The sequence below is a fragment of the Rhinoderma darwinii genome, chromosome 3, assembly GCF_050947455.1.
Source record: "Rhinoderma darwinii isolate aRhiDar2 chromosome 3, aRhiDar2.hap1, whole genome shotgun sequence".
Lineage (NCBI taxonomy): Eukaryota > Metazoa > Chordata > Amphibia > Anura > Rhinodermatidae > Rhinoderma > Rhinoderma darwinii.
Window position 1 is genome coordinate 146,848 of NC_134689.1, and position 15,805 is coordinate 162,652.

At 50.5% G+C, this 15,805-nt stretch overlaps 1 protein-coding gene across 9 annotated transcripts in view; it reads left to right on the forward strand.

Moving 5' to 3' along the window:
* The window catches only part of PLEKHA5 (pleckstrin homology domain containing A5), a 74,981-nt gene that overhangs the window by 23,442 nt on the left and 35,734 nt on the right, over positions 1–15,805 (forward strand). For 8 of the 9 annotated variants that reach the window (XR_012882271.1, XM_075855623.1, XM_075855624.1 and 5 more), the window contains exons 7-9: positions 3,928–4,043; positions 6,847–7,314; positions 7,394–7,856. Coding sequence is in view for 8 of the 9 variants with exons in the window: in XM_075855623.1 (XP_075711738.1) it covers positions 3,928–4,043; positions 6,847–7,314; positions 7,394–7,856 (1,047 nt within the window). In the remaining variant the exon portion in view is untranslated. Of the gene's footprint in view, positions 1–3,886; positions 4,044–6,846; positions 7,315–7,393; positions 7,857–15,805 lie in introns of all 9 variants that reach the window. The other variant, XM_075855629.1, reaches the window with a different exon arrangement.

Here is a 15,805-nt window from a genome sequence, read left to right on the forward strand (position 1 = left end):
CCACACCGCACAGGGGCCCACATCCTGCCCCATAAAAACGCAGCACAGGGGCCCCACATCCTGCCCCCTACACAGCAACACAGCACAGGAGCCCCACATCCTGCCCCTACACCGCAACACAGCACAGGGGCCCCACATCCTGCCCCCTACACAACACCACAGCACAGGAGCCCCACATCCTGCCCCCTACACAGCACAGGAGCCCCACATCCTGCCCCTACACAGCACAGGAGCCCCACATCCTGCCCCCTACACAGCAACACAGCACAGGGGCCCCACATCCTGCCCCTACACAGCACAGGAGCCCCACATCCTGCCCCCTACACAGCAACACAGCACAGGGGCCCCACATCCTGCCCCTACACAACACCACAGCACAGGGGCCCCACATCCTGCCCCTACACCGCAACACAACACGGGGGCCCCACATCCTGCCTCCTACACAACACAGGAGCCCCACATCCTGCCCCCTACACAACACCACAGCACAGGAGCCCCACATCCTGCCCCCTACACAACAACACAGCACAGGAGCCCCACATCCTGCCCCCTACACAACACCACAGCACAGGAGCCCCACATCCTGCCCCCTACACAACACCACAGCACAGGAGCCCCACATCCTGCCCCCTACACAACACCACAGCACAGGAGCCCCACATCCTGCCCCCTACACAACACCACAGCACAGGAGCCCCACATCCTGCCCCCTACACAACAACACAGCACAGGAGCCCCACATCCTGCCCCCTACACAACAACACAGCACAGGAGCCCCACATCCTGCCTCCTACACAACAACACAGCACAGGAGCCCCACATCCTGCCCCCTACACAACAACACAGCACAGGAGCCCCACATCCTGCCCCCTACACAACAACACAGCACAGGGGCCCCACATCCTGCCCCCTACACAGCAACACAGCACAGGAGCCCCACATCCTGCCCCCTACACAGCAACACAGCACAGGGGCCCCACATCCTGCCCCTACACAACACCACAGCACAGGGGCCCCACATCCTGCCCCCTACACAGCAACACAGCACAGGAGCCCCACATCCTGCCCCCTACACAGCAACACAGCACAGGGGCCCCACATCCTGCCCCTACACAACACCACAGCACAGGGGCCCCACATCCTGCCCCCTACACAACAACACAGCACATGAGCCCCACATCCTGCCCCCTACACAACAACACAGCACAGGAGCCCCACATCCTGCCCCCTACACAACAACACAGCACAGGAGCCCCACATCCTGCCCCCTACACAACAACACAGCACAGGGGCCCCACATCCTGCCCCCTACACAACAACACAGCACATGAGCCCCACATCCTGCCCCCTACACAACAACACAGCACAGGAGCCCCACATCCTGCCCCCTACACAACAACACAGCACAGGGGCCCCACATCCTGCCCCCTACACAGCAACACAGCACAGGAGCCCCACATCCTGCCCCCTACACAACAACACAGCACAGGAGCCCCACATCCTGCCCCCTACACAGCAACACAGCACAGGAGCCCCACATCCTGCCCCCTACACAGCAACACAGCACAGGAGCCCCACATCCTGCCCCCTACACAACAACACAGCACAGGGGCCCCACATCCTGCCCCCTACACAGCAACACAGCACAGAGGCCCCACATCCTGCCCCCTACACAACAACACAGCACAGGAGCCCCACATCCTGCCCCTACACAACACCACAGCACAGGAGCCCCACATCCTGCCCCCTACACAACAACACAGCACAGGAGCCCCACATCCTGCCCCCTACACAACAACACAGCACAGGGGCCCCACATCCTGCCCCCTACACAGCAACACAGCACAGGAGCCCCACATCCTGCCCCCTACACAACAACACAGCACAGGAGCCCCACATCCTGCCCCCTACACAGCAACACAGCACAGGGGCCCCACATCCTGCCCCCTACACAACAACACAGCACAGGGGCCCCACATCCTGCCCCTACACAGCACAGGAGCCCCACATCCTGCCCCCTACACAGCAACACAGCACAGGAGCCCCACATCCTGCCCCTACACAACAACACAGCACAGGAGCCCCACATCCTGCCCCCTACACAGCAACACAGCACAGGGGCCCCACATCCTGCCCCCTACACAGCAACACAGCACAGGAGCCCCACATCCTGCCCCCTACACAACAACACAGCACAGGAGCCCCACATCCTGCCCCCTACACAACACCACAGCACAGGGGCCCCACATCCTGCCCCCTACACAACACCACAGCACAGGAGCCCCACATCCTGCCCCCTACACAACAACACATCACAGGGGCCCCACATCCTGCCCCCTACACAACACCACAGCACAGGAGCCCCACATCCTGCCCCCTACACAACACCACAGCACAGGAGCCCCACATCCTGCCCCCTACACAACACCACAGCACAGGAGCCCCACATCCTGCCCCCTACACAACAACACAGCACAGGAGCCCCACATCCTGCCCCTACACAACACCACAGCACAGGAGCCCCACATCCTGCCCCCTACACAACAACACAGCACAGGAGCCCCACATCCTGCCCCCTACACAACAACACAGCACAGGGGCCCCACATCCTGCCCCCTACACAGCAACACAGCACAGGAGCCCCACATCCTGCCCCCTACACAACAACACAGCACAGGAGCCCCACATCCTGCCCCCTACACAGCAACACAGCACAGGGGCCCCACATCCTGCCCCCTACACAACAACACAGCACAGGGGCCCCACATCCTGCCCCTACACAGCACAGGAGCCCCACATCCTGCCCCCTACACAGCAACACAGCACAGGAGCCCCACATCCTGCCCCTACACAACAACACAGCACAGGAGCCCCACATCCTGCCCCCTACACAGCAACACAGCACAGGGGCCCCACATCCTGCCCCCTACACAGCAACACAGCACAGGAGCCCCACATCCTGCCCCCTACACAACAACACAGCACAGGAGCCCCACATCCTGCCCCCTACACAACACCACAGCACAGGGGCCCCACATCCTGCCCCCTACACAACACCACAGCACAGGAGCCCCACATCCTGCCCCCTACACAACAACACATCACAGGGGCCCCACATCCTGCCCCCTACACAACACCACAGCACAGGAGCCCCACATCCTGCCCCCTACACAACAACACAGCACAGGAGCCCCACATCCTGCCCCCTACACAGCAACACAGCACAGGAGCCCCACATCCTGCCCCTACACAACACCACAGCACAGGAGCCCCACATCCTGCCCCCTACACAACACCACAGCACAGGAGCCCCACATCCTGCCCCCTACACAACACCACAGCACAGGAGCCCCACATCCTGCCCCCTACACAACAACACAGCACAGGAGCCCCACATCCTGCCCCCTACACAGCAACACAGCACAGGAGCCCCACATCCTGCCCCCTACACAGCAACACAGCACAGGAGCCCCACATCCTGCCCCCTACACAACAACACAGCACAGGGGCCCCACATCCTGCCCCCTACACAACAACACAGCACAGGAGCCCCACATCCTGCCCCCTACATAACAACACAGCACAGGAGCCCCACATCCTGCCCCCTACACAACACCACAGCACAGGAGCCCCACATCCTGCCCCCTACACAGCAACACAGCACAGGAGCCCCACATCCTGCCCCCTACACAACACAGGAGCCCCACATCCTGCCCCCTACACAACACAGGGGCCCCACATCCTGCCCCCTACACAGCACAGGGGCCCCACATCCTGCCACCTACACAACACAGGAGCCCACATCTTGTCCTCTTCACACAGCGCCCTCTGCTGGACTCCCTTAGATTGCCTCCTGCTCATTGTTTTCTCTCCTTCTCTTCCGCAGATATAACACTTTCTATCCTTCATCCCGTCCCTTCACATCAGGCAGCGCACCCAAATATGAGGACCTATTATTTCTGCTCCGACACCAGTAAAGAAACGGAGTTATGGATGAGGGTGATGACCGGAGCGTCCCTGGTGCACGGCGAGCCCGTGAAGCGGTACGTTATTCTGCCGCATGCAGTGTATAGTGGGGGAGGGGTATATACCCCGGCTGGCTCTCGGCTGTGTGGTAGGAGGAGGATATTTGCAGGATGATAACAGATGATGGGTGGATTGTCCACATGTGTCAGATCAGCAGTAACTGTGGGAATAGACCACAGGTGTTTTCTGCAGACGTCTTGTGATAGTGAGGAGCTGTGGTGTCACGTGCTGAGGCTGCGGTGAGGAGCTGTGGTGTCACGTGCTGAGGCTGCGGTGAGGAGCTGTGGTGTCACGTGCTGAGGCTGCGGTGAGGAGCTGTGGTGTCACGTGCTGAGGCTGCGGTGAGGAGCTGTGGTGTCACGTGCTGAGGCTGCGGTGAGGAGCTGTGGTGTCACGTGCTGAGGCTGCGGTGAGGAGCTGTGGTGTCACGTGCGGAGGCTGCGGTGAGGAGCTGTGGTGTCACGTGCGGAGGCTGCGGTGAGGAGCTGTGGTGTCACGTGCTGAGGCTGCGGTGAGGAGCTGTGGTGTCACGTGCTGAGGCTGCGGTGAGGAGCTGTGGTGTCACGTGCTGAGGCTGCGGTGAGGAGCTGTGGTGTCACGTGCTGAGGCTGCGGTGAGGAGCTGTGGTGTCACGTGCGGAGGCTGCGGTGAGGAGCTGTGGTGTCACGTGCTGAGGCTGCGGTGTGGAGCTGTGGTGTCACGTGCTGAGGCTGCGGTGAGGAGCTGTAGTGTCACGTGCTGAGGCTGCGGTGAGGAGCTGTGGTGTCACGTGCTGAGGCTGCGGTGAGGAGCTGCGGTGTCACGTGCTGAGGCTGCGGTGAGGAGCTGCGGTGTCACGTGCTGAGGCTGCGGTGAGGAGCTGTGGTGTCACGTGCTGAGGCTGCGGTGAGGAGCTGTGGTGTCACGTGCTGAGGCTGCGGTGAGGAGCTGTGGTGTCACGTGCGGAGGCTGCGGTGAGGAGCTGTGGTGTCACGTGCTGAGGCTGCGGTGAGGAGCTGTGGTGTCACGTGCTGAGGCTGCGGTGAGGAGCTGTAGTGTCACGTGCTGAGGCTGCGGTGAGGAGCTGTGGTGTCACGTGCTGAGGCTGCGGTGAGGAGCTGCGGTGTCACGTGCTGAGGCTGCGGTGTCACGTGCTGAGGCTGCGGTGAGGAGCTGTAGTGTCACGTGTTATGTGCTGCGGTGAGGAGCTGTGGTGTCACGTGCTGAGGCTGCGGTGAGGAGCTGTGGTGTCACGTGCTGAGGCTGCGGTGAGGAGCTGTGGTGTCATGTGCTGAGGCTGCGGTGAGGAGCTGTGTCACGTGCTGAGGCTGCGGTGAGGAGCTGCGGTGTCACGTGCTGAGGCTGCGGTGAGGAGCTGTGGTGTCACGTGCTGAGGCTGCGGTGAGGAGCTGTGGTGTCACGTGCTGAGGCTGCGGTGAGGAGCTGTAGTGTCACGTGCTGAGGCTGCGGTGAGGAGCTGTGGTATCACGTGCTGAGGCTGCGGTGAGGAGCTGCGGTGTCACGTGCTGAGGCTGCGGTGTCACGTGCTGAGGCTGCGGTGAGGAGCTGTAGTGTCACGTGTTATGTGCTGCGGTGAGGAGCTGTGGTGTCACGTGCTGAGGCTGCGGTGAGGAGCTGTGGTGTCACGTGCTGAGGCTGCGGTGAGGAGCTGCGGTGTCACGTGCTGAGGCTGCGGTGAGGAGCTGTGGTGTCACGTGCTGAGGCTGCGGTGAGGAGCTGTGGTGTTATGTGCTGAGGCTGCGGTGAGGAGCTGCGGTGTCACGTGCTGAGGCTGCGGTGAGGAGCTGTGGTGTCACGTGCTGAGGCTGCGGTGAGGAGCTGTGGTGTTATGTGCTGAGGCTGCGGTGAGGAGCTGCGGTGTCACGTGCTGAGGCTGCGGTGAGGAGCTGCGGTGTCACGTGCTGAGGCTGCGGTGAGGAGCTGTGGTGTCACGTGCTGAGGCTGCGGTGAGGAGCTGTGGTGTTATGTGCTGTGGTGAGGAGCTGTGGTGTCACGTGCTGAGGCTGCGGTGAGGAGCTGTGGTGTTATGTGCTGAGGCTGCGGTGAGGAGCTGTGGTGTCACGTGCTGAGGCTGCGGTGAGGAGCTGCGGTGTCACGTGCTGAGGCTGCGGTGAGGAGCTGTGGTGTCACGTGCTGAGGCTGCGGTGAGGAGCTGTGGTGTTATGTGCTGTGGTGAGGAGCTGTGGTGTCACGTGCTGAGGCTGCGGTGAGGAGCTGTGGTCTCACGTGCTGCGGTGAGGAGCTGTGGTGTGATGTGCTGCGGTGAGGAGCTGTGGTGTCACGTGCTGAGGCTGCGGTGAGGAGCTGTGGTGTTATGTGCTGCGGTGAGGAGCTGTGGTGTCACGTGCTGCGGTGTCACGTGCGGAGGCTGCGGTGAGGAGCTGTAGTGTCACGTGCGGAGGCTGCGGTGAGGAGCTGTGGTGTCACGTGCGGAGGCTGCGGTGAGGAGCTGTGGTGTCACGTGCGGAGGCTGCGGTGAGGAGCTGCGGTGTCACGTGCGGAGGCTGCGGTGAGGAGCTGTGGTGTCACGTGCGGAGGCTGCGGTGAGGAGCTGTGGTGTCACGTGCGGAGGCTGCGGTGAGGAGCTGCGGTGTCACGTGCGGAGGCTGCGGTGAGGAGCTGTGGTGTCACGTGCGGAGGCTGCGGTGAGGAGCTGTGGTGTCACGTGCGGAGGCTGCGGTGAGGAGCTGTGGTGTCACGTGCGGAGGCTGCGGTGAGGAGCTGTGGTGTCACGTGCGGAGGCTGCGGCGGGGGAGGACGGAGGTTTTCTGTAATTTTCCAGCTTTTAGCAGCTATTAACCCTGACACATTTCTCTCCAGGATGGACATCACCAAACTGGATCATCCTCCCCCTCCAGAGATCCTCCACGTGGCGAACCACAGACTATTGTTCCGACCGGAGACCAACAACAACCAGAAAAATAAAGAGATGACGATCAGCCGGGGAGAGGAGAAGTGCGCGCGAGAGGCAGAGAAGTACGGATTCCAGAAAGACGGTCAGGAGCGCCCGCTGACCAAAATAAGCAGCGTCCGGCACCAGTCCGGCGACTACGACATCCTGGCGGCGGGCGCTGCACAGTACAGAGCGGCCCACGTGAATGGTCCTGAGAGCAGAGTCCACGTCATTCAGGGTCACCTCTCCGAGACGGACTCCAGGGGGCACCAGAGGAGATTTGTGTCACCGCAGGGTGAGGCCGATCGAGTCCTCCAGAGAACCAACTCAATGCTGCAACTGGAGCAATGGATCCGAACACAGCGAGAGAAGAGTCCGGAGGAGGATGGCGGCGGGTGAGTTGGTGGGGGCCCCTCCTGTCTTGTAATCGCACCACTGACTCCTTGGTCCTCACGGATTTCTTTCTTCACACAGAGTTATGTCCTATCAGACGTTACCCCGAAATATGCCGAGCTACCGGGCTCATATGGTGCCGCGTTACCCCGAGGGATACAAGACGCTGCCACGTAACCTCAAGACGCGGCCAGAGAGTGTCTGCAGCACCACCGGCATGCTGTATGAGCGGACAACGGCCCCGGTAGAAGAGAAGCGGAGGTCCGTGCGGGATGACACCATGTGGCAGCTTTATGAATGGCAGCAGAGACAGTTCTACCATAAACAGAGCACTCTGCGAAGACACTCATCTCTGACCAGCCCCAAGACCATGGTTCATATCTCCGACCAGGCCCTGCACTCTATACCCATGTCACCGTCTCATGGCTCCATCTCTGGCTATCACACGTACTCCCCCCACCGGACCTACCGCTCAGAAGTGTCCTCTCCTGTGCAGAGGGGTGACCTGACCATAGAGCGCAGACAGAAGCCGCAGTCCAATAAGGTAAAAACCATCTCTATACAGCGATTCTCTACTATATAACCTTTATCTGACGTTTAATACAACTGATATCTGGAGGGCGGTGATGTCACCGCTGTATAATATAACTGATATCTGGAGAGCGGCGATGTCACTGCTGTATAATATAACTGATATCTGGAGAGCGGTGATGTCACTGCTGTATAATATAATATATCTGGAGAGTGGTGATGTCACTGCTGTATAATATAATATATCTGGAGAGCGGTGATGTCACTGCTGTATAATATAACTGATATCTGGAGAGCGGTGATGTCACTGCTGTATAATATAACTGATATCTGGAGAGCGGTGATGTCACTGCTGTATAATATAACTGATATCTGGGGAGCGGTGATGTCACTGCTGTATAATATAACTGATATCTGGAGAGCGGTGATGTCACTGCTGTATAATATAACTGATATCTGGAGAGCGGTGATGTCACTGCTGTATAATATAACTGATATCTGGAGAGCGGTGATGTCACTGCTGTATAATATAACTGATATCTGGAGAGCGGTGATGTCACTGCTGTATAATATAACTGATATCTGGAGAGCGGTGATGTCACTGCTGTATAATATAACTGATATCTGGAGAGCGGTGATGTCACTGCTGTATAATATATTATATCAGGCGGGCGGTGATGTCACTGCTGTATAATATAACTGATATCTGGAGACTGGTGATGTCACTGCTGTATAATATAACTGATATCTGGAGACTGGTGATGTCACTGCTGTATAATATAACTGATATCTGGAGAGCGGTGATGTCACCGCTGTATAATATAACTGATATCTGGAGGGCGGTGATGTCACTGCTGTATAATATAATATATCTGGAGAGCGGTGATGTCACTGCTGTATAATATAACTGATATCTGGAGAGTGGTGATGTCACTGCTGTATAATATAACTGATATCTGGAGAGTGGTGATGTCACTGCTGTATAATATAACTGATATCTGGAGAGTGGTGATGTCACTGCTGTATAATATAACTGATATCTGGAGAGCGGTGATGTCACTGCTGTATAATATAACTGATATCTGGAGAGCGGTGATGTCACTGCTGTATAATATAACTGATATCTGGAGAGCGGTGATGTCGCTGCTGTATAATATAATATATCTGGAGAGCGGTGATGTCACTGCTGTATAATATAACTGATATCTGGAGAGTGGTGATGTCACTGCTGTATAATATAACATATATCTGGAGGGTGGTGATGTCACTGCTGTATAATATAATATATCTGGAGAGCGGTGATGTCACTGCTGTATAATATAACTGATATCTGGAGAGCGGTGATGTCACTGCTGTATAATATAACTGATATCTGGAGAGTGGTGATGTCACTGCTGTATAATATAACTGATATCTGGAGAGCGGTGATGTCACTGCTGTATAATATAACTGATATCTGGAGAGCGGTGATGTCACTGCTGTATAATATAACTGATATCTGGAGAGCGGTGATGTCACTGCTGTATAATATAATATAACTGGAGAGCGGTGATGTCACTGCTGTATAATATAACTGATATCTGGAGAGTGGTGATGTCACTGCTGTATAATATAACTGATATCTGGAGAGCGGTGATGTCACTACTGTATAATTGATATCTGGAGAGCGGTGATGTCACTGCTGTATAATATAACTGATATCTGGAGAGCGGTGATGTCACTGCTGTATAATATAACTGATATCTGGAGAGCGGTGATGTCACTGCTGTATAATATAACTGATATCTGGAGAGCGGTGATGTCACTGCTGTATAATATAACTGATATCTGGAGAGCGGTGATGTCACTGCTGTATAATATAATATATCTGGAGAGCGGTGATGTCACTGCTGTATAATATAATATATCTGGAGAGCGGCGATGTCACTGCTGTATAATATAACTGATATCTGGAGAGCGGCGATGTCACTGCTGTATAATATAACTGATATCTGGAGAGCGGTGATGTCACTGCTGTATAATATAACTGATATCTGGAGAGCGGTGATGTCACTGCTGTATAATATATCTGGAGAGTGGTGATGTCACTGCTGTATAATATAACTGATATCTGGAGAGCGGTGATGTCACTGCTGCATAATATAACTGATATCTGGAGAGCGGTGATGTCACTGCTGTATAATATAACTGATATCTGGAGAGCGGTGATGTCACTGCTGTATAATATAACTGATATCTGGAGAGCGGTGATGTCACTGCTATATAATATAACATATATCTGGAGAGCGGTGATGTCACTGCTGTATAATATAACTGATATCTGGAGAGTGGTGATGTCACTGCTGTATAATATAACTGATATCTGGAGAGCGATGATGTCACTTCTGTATAATATAACTGATATCTGGAGAGAGGTGATGTCACTGCTGTATAATATAACTGATATCCGGAGAGCGGTGATGTCACTGCTGTATAATATAACTGATATCTGGAGAGCGGTGATGTCACTGCTGTATAATATAACTGATATCTGGAGAGCGGTGATGTCACTGCTGTATAATATAACTTGTATCTGGAGAGCGGTGATGTCACTGCTGTATAATATTACTGATATCTGGAGAGCGGTGATGTCACTGCTGTATAATATATCTTATATCTGGAGAGCGGTGATGTCACTGCTGTATAATATAACTGATATCTGGAGAGCGGTGATGTCACTGCTGTATAATATAACTGATATCTGGAGAGCGGTGATATCACTGCTGTATAATATAACTGATATCTGGAGAGTGGTGATGTCACTGCTGTATAATATAACTGATATCTGGAGAGCGGTGATGTCACTGCTGTATAATATAATATATCTGGAGAGCGATGATGTCACTGCTGTATAATATATCTTATATCTGGAGAGCGGTGATGTCACTGCTGTATAATATAACTGATATCTGGAGAGCGGTGATGTCACTGCTGTATAATATAACTGATATCTGGAGAGCGGTGATGTCACTGCTGTATAATATATCTGGAGAGCGGTGATGTCACTGCTGTATAATATAATATATCTGGAGAGCGGTGATGTCACTGCTGTATAATATAACTGATATCTGGAGAGCGGTGATGTCACTGCTGTATAATATAACTGATATCTGGAGAGTGGTGATGTCACTGCTGTATAATATATCTGGAGAGCGGTGATGTCACTGCTGTATAATATCTGATATCTGGGGAGCGGTGATGTCACTGCTGTATAATATTATATATCTGGAGAGCGGTGATGTCACTGCTGTATAATATAACTAATATCTGGAGAGCGGTGATGTCACTGCTGTATAATATAATTGATATCTGGAGAGCGGTGATGTCACTGCTGTATAATATAATATATCAGGAGAGCGGTGATGTCACTGCTGTATAATATATCTGGAGAGCGGTGATGTCACTGCTGTATAATATAATTGATATCTGGAGAGCGGTGATGTCACTGCTGTATAATATAACTGATATCTAGAGTGGTGATGTCACTGCTGTATAATATAACTTATATCTGGAGAGCGGTGATGTCACTGCTGTATAATATATCTTATATCTGGAGAGCGGTGATGTCACTGCTGTATAATATAATATATCTGAAGAGCGGTGATGTCACTGCTGTATAATATAACTGATATCTGGAGAGTGGTGATGTCACTGCTGTATAATATAACTGATATCTGGAGAGCGGTGATGTCACTGCTGTATAATATAACATATATCTGGAGAGCGGTGATGTCACTGCTGTATAATATAACTGATATCTGGAGAGCGGTGATGTCACTGCTGTATAATATAACTGATATCTGGAGAGCGGTGATGTCACTGCTGTATAATATAACTGATATCTGGAGAGCGGTGATGTCACTGCTGTATAATATTATATATCTGGAGAGCGGTGATGTCACTGCTGTATAATATAACTAATATCTGGAGAGCGGTGATGTCACTGCTGTATAATATATCTGGAGAGCGGTGATGTCACTGCTGTATAATATAATTGATATCTGGAGAGCGGTGATGTCACTGCTGTATAATATAATATATCAGGAGAGCGGTGATGTCACTGCTGTATAATATATCTGGAGAGCGGTGATGTCACTGCTGTATAATATAATATATCTGAAGAGCGGTGATGTCACTGCTGTATAATATAACTGATATCTGGAGAGCGGTGATGTCACTGCTGTATAATATAACATATATCTGGAGAGCGGTGATGTCACTGCTGTATAATATAACTGATATCTGGAGAGCGGTGATGTCACTGCTGTATAATATAACATATATCTGGAGAGCGGTGATGTCACTGCTGTATAATATAACTGATATCTGGAGAGCGGTGATGTCACTGCTGTATAATATATCTGGAGAGCGGTGATGTCACTGCTGTATCATATAACTGATATCTGGAGAGCGGTGATGTCACTGCTGTATAATATAACTGATATCTGGAGAGCGGTGATGTCACTGCTGTATAATATAACTGATATCTGGAGAGCGGTGATGTCACTGCTGTATAATATAACTGATATCTGGAGAGCGGTGATGTCACTGCTGTATAATATAACTTATATCTGGAGAGCGGTGATGTCACTGCTGTATAATATATCTTATATCTGGAGGGCGGTGATGTCACTGCTGTATAATATATCTGGAGAGCGGTGATGTCACTGCTGTATAATATAACTGATATCTGGAGGGCGGTGATGTCACTGCTGTATAATATAACTGATATCTGGAGAGCGGTGATGTCACTGCTGTATAATATAACTGATATCTGGAGAGCGGTGATGTCACTGCTGTATAATATATCTGATATCTGGAGAGAGGTGATGTCACTGCTGTATAATATAACTGATATCTGGAGAGCGGTGATGTCACTGCTGTATAATATAACTGATATCTGGAGAGCGGTGATGTCACTGCTGTATAATATAACTGATATCTGGAGAGCGGTGATGTCACTGCTGTATAATATAACTGATATCTGGAGAGCGGTGATGTCACTGCTGTATAATATATCTTCTATCTGGAGAGCGGTGATGTCACTGCTGTATAATATAACTGATATCTGGAGAGCGGTGATGTCTCTGCTGTATAATATAATATATCTGGAGAGAGGTGATGTCACTGCTGTATAATATAATATATCTGGAGAGAGGTGATGTCACTGCTGTATAATATAACTGATATCTGGAGAGCGGTGATGTCACTGCTGTATAATATAACTGATATCTGGAGAGCGGTGATGTCACTGCTGTATCATATAACTGATATCTGGAGAGCGGTGATGTCACTGCTGTATAATATATCTGGAGAGCGGTGATGTCACTGCTGTATCATATAACTGATATCTGGAGAGCGGTGATGTCACTGCTGTATAATATAACTGATATCTGGAGAGCGGTGATGTCACTGCTGTATATTATAACTGATATCTGGAGAGTGGTGATGTCACTGCTGTATAATATAATATATCTGAAGAGCGGTGATGTCACTGCTGTATAATATAACTGATATCTGGAGAGCGGTGATGTCACTGCTGTATAATATAACTGATATCTGGAGAGCGGTGATGTCACTGCTGTATAATATAACTGATATCTGGAGAGCGGTGATGTCACTGCTGTATAATATAACTGATATCTGGAGAGCGGTGATGTCACTGCTGTATAATATAATATATCTGAAGAGCGGTGATGTCACTGCTGTATAATATAACTGATATCTGGAGAGCGGTGATGTCACTGCTGTATAATATATCTGGAGAGCGGTGATGTCACTGCTGTATAATATAACTGATATCTGGAGAGCGGTGATGTCACTGCTGTATAATATAACTGATATCTGGAGAGCGGTGATGTCACTGCTGTATAATATAACTGATATCTGGAGAGCGGTGATGTCACTGCTGTATAATATAACTGATATCTGGAGAGCGGTGATGTCACTGCTGTATAATATAACTGATATCTGGAGAGCGGTGATGTCACTGCTGTATAATATAACTGATATCTGGAGAGCGGTGATGTCACTGCTGTATAATATAATATATCTGGAGAGCGGTGATGTCACTGCTGTATAATATAACTGATATCTGGAGAGCGGTGATGTCACTGCTGTATAATATATCTTCTATCTGGAGAGCGGTGATGTCACTGCTGTATAATATAACTGATATCTGGAGAGCGGTGATGTCACTGCTGTATAATATAATATATCTGGAGAGCGGTGATGTCACTGCTGTATAATATAACTGATATCTGGAGAGCGGTGATGTCACTGCTGTATAATATAACTGATATCTGGAGAGCGGTGATGTCACTGCTGTATAATATATCTTCTATCTGGAGAGCGGTGATGTCACTGCTGTATAATATAACTGATATCTGGAGAGCGGTGATGTCTCTGCTGTATAATATAACTTATATCTGGAGAGCGGTGATGTCACTGCTGTATAATATAATATATCTGGAGAGAGGTGATGTCACTGCTGTATAATATAATATATCTGGAGAGAGGTGATGTCACTGCTGTATAATATAACTGATATCTGGAGAGCGGTGATGTCACTGCTGTATAATATAATATATATGGAGAGCGGTGATGTCACTGCTGTATAATATATCTGATATCTGGAGAGCGGTGATGTCACTGATGTATAATATAACTGATATCTGGAGAGCGGTGATGTCACTGCTGTATAATATATCTGATATCTGGAGAGTGGTAATGTCACTGCTGTATAATATAACTGATATCTGGAGAGTGGTGATGTCACTGATGTATAATATAACTGATATCTGGAGAGCGGTGATGTCACTGCTGTATAATATAACTGATATCTGGAGAGCGATGATGTCACTGCTGTATAATATAACTGATATCTGGAGAGCGGTGATGTCACTGCTGTATAATATAACTGATATCTGGAGAGTGGTGATGTCACTGCTGTATAATATATCTTCTATCTGGAGAGTGGTGATGTCACTGCTGTATAATATAACTGATATCTGGAGAGTGGTGATGTCACTGCTGTATAATATAACTGATATCTGGAGAGCGGTGATGTCACTGCTGTATAATATAACTGATATCTGGAGAGTGGTGATGTCACTGCTGTATAATATAATATATCTGAAGAGCGGTGATGTCACTGCTGTATAATATAACTGATATCTGGAGAGTGGTGATGTCACTGCTGTATAATATAACTGATATCTGGAGAGCGGTGATGTCACTACTGTATAATTGATATCTGGAGAGCGGTGATGTCACTGCTGTATAATATAACTGATATCTGGAGAGCGGTGATGTCACTGCTGTATAATATAACTGATATCTGGAGAGCGGTGATGTCACTGCTGTATAATATAACTGATATCTGGAGAGCGGTGATGTCACTGCTGTATAATATAATATATCTGGAGAGAGGTGATGTCACTGCTGTATAATATAATATATCTGGAGAGAGGTGATGTCACTGCTGTATAATATAATATATCCGGAGAGCGGTGATGTCACTGCTGTATAATATAACTGATATCTGGAGAGCGGTGATGTCACTGCTGTATAATATAACTGATATCTGGAGAGCGGTGATGTCACTGCTGTATAATATAACTGATATCTGGAGAGTGGTGATGTCACTGCTGTATAATATAACTGATATCCGGAGAGAGGTGATGTCACTGCTGTATAATATAACTGATATCTGGAGAGCGGTGATGTCACTGCTGTATAATATAACTGATATCTGGAGAGCGGTGATGTCACTGCTGTATAATATAACTGATATCTGGAGAGCGGTGATGTCACTGCTGTATAATATAACTGATATCTGGAGAGTGGTGATGTCACTGCTGTATAATATATCTTCTATCTGGAGAGTGGTGATGTCACTGCTGTATAATATAACTGATATCT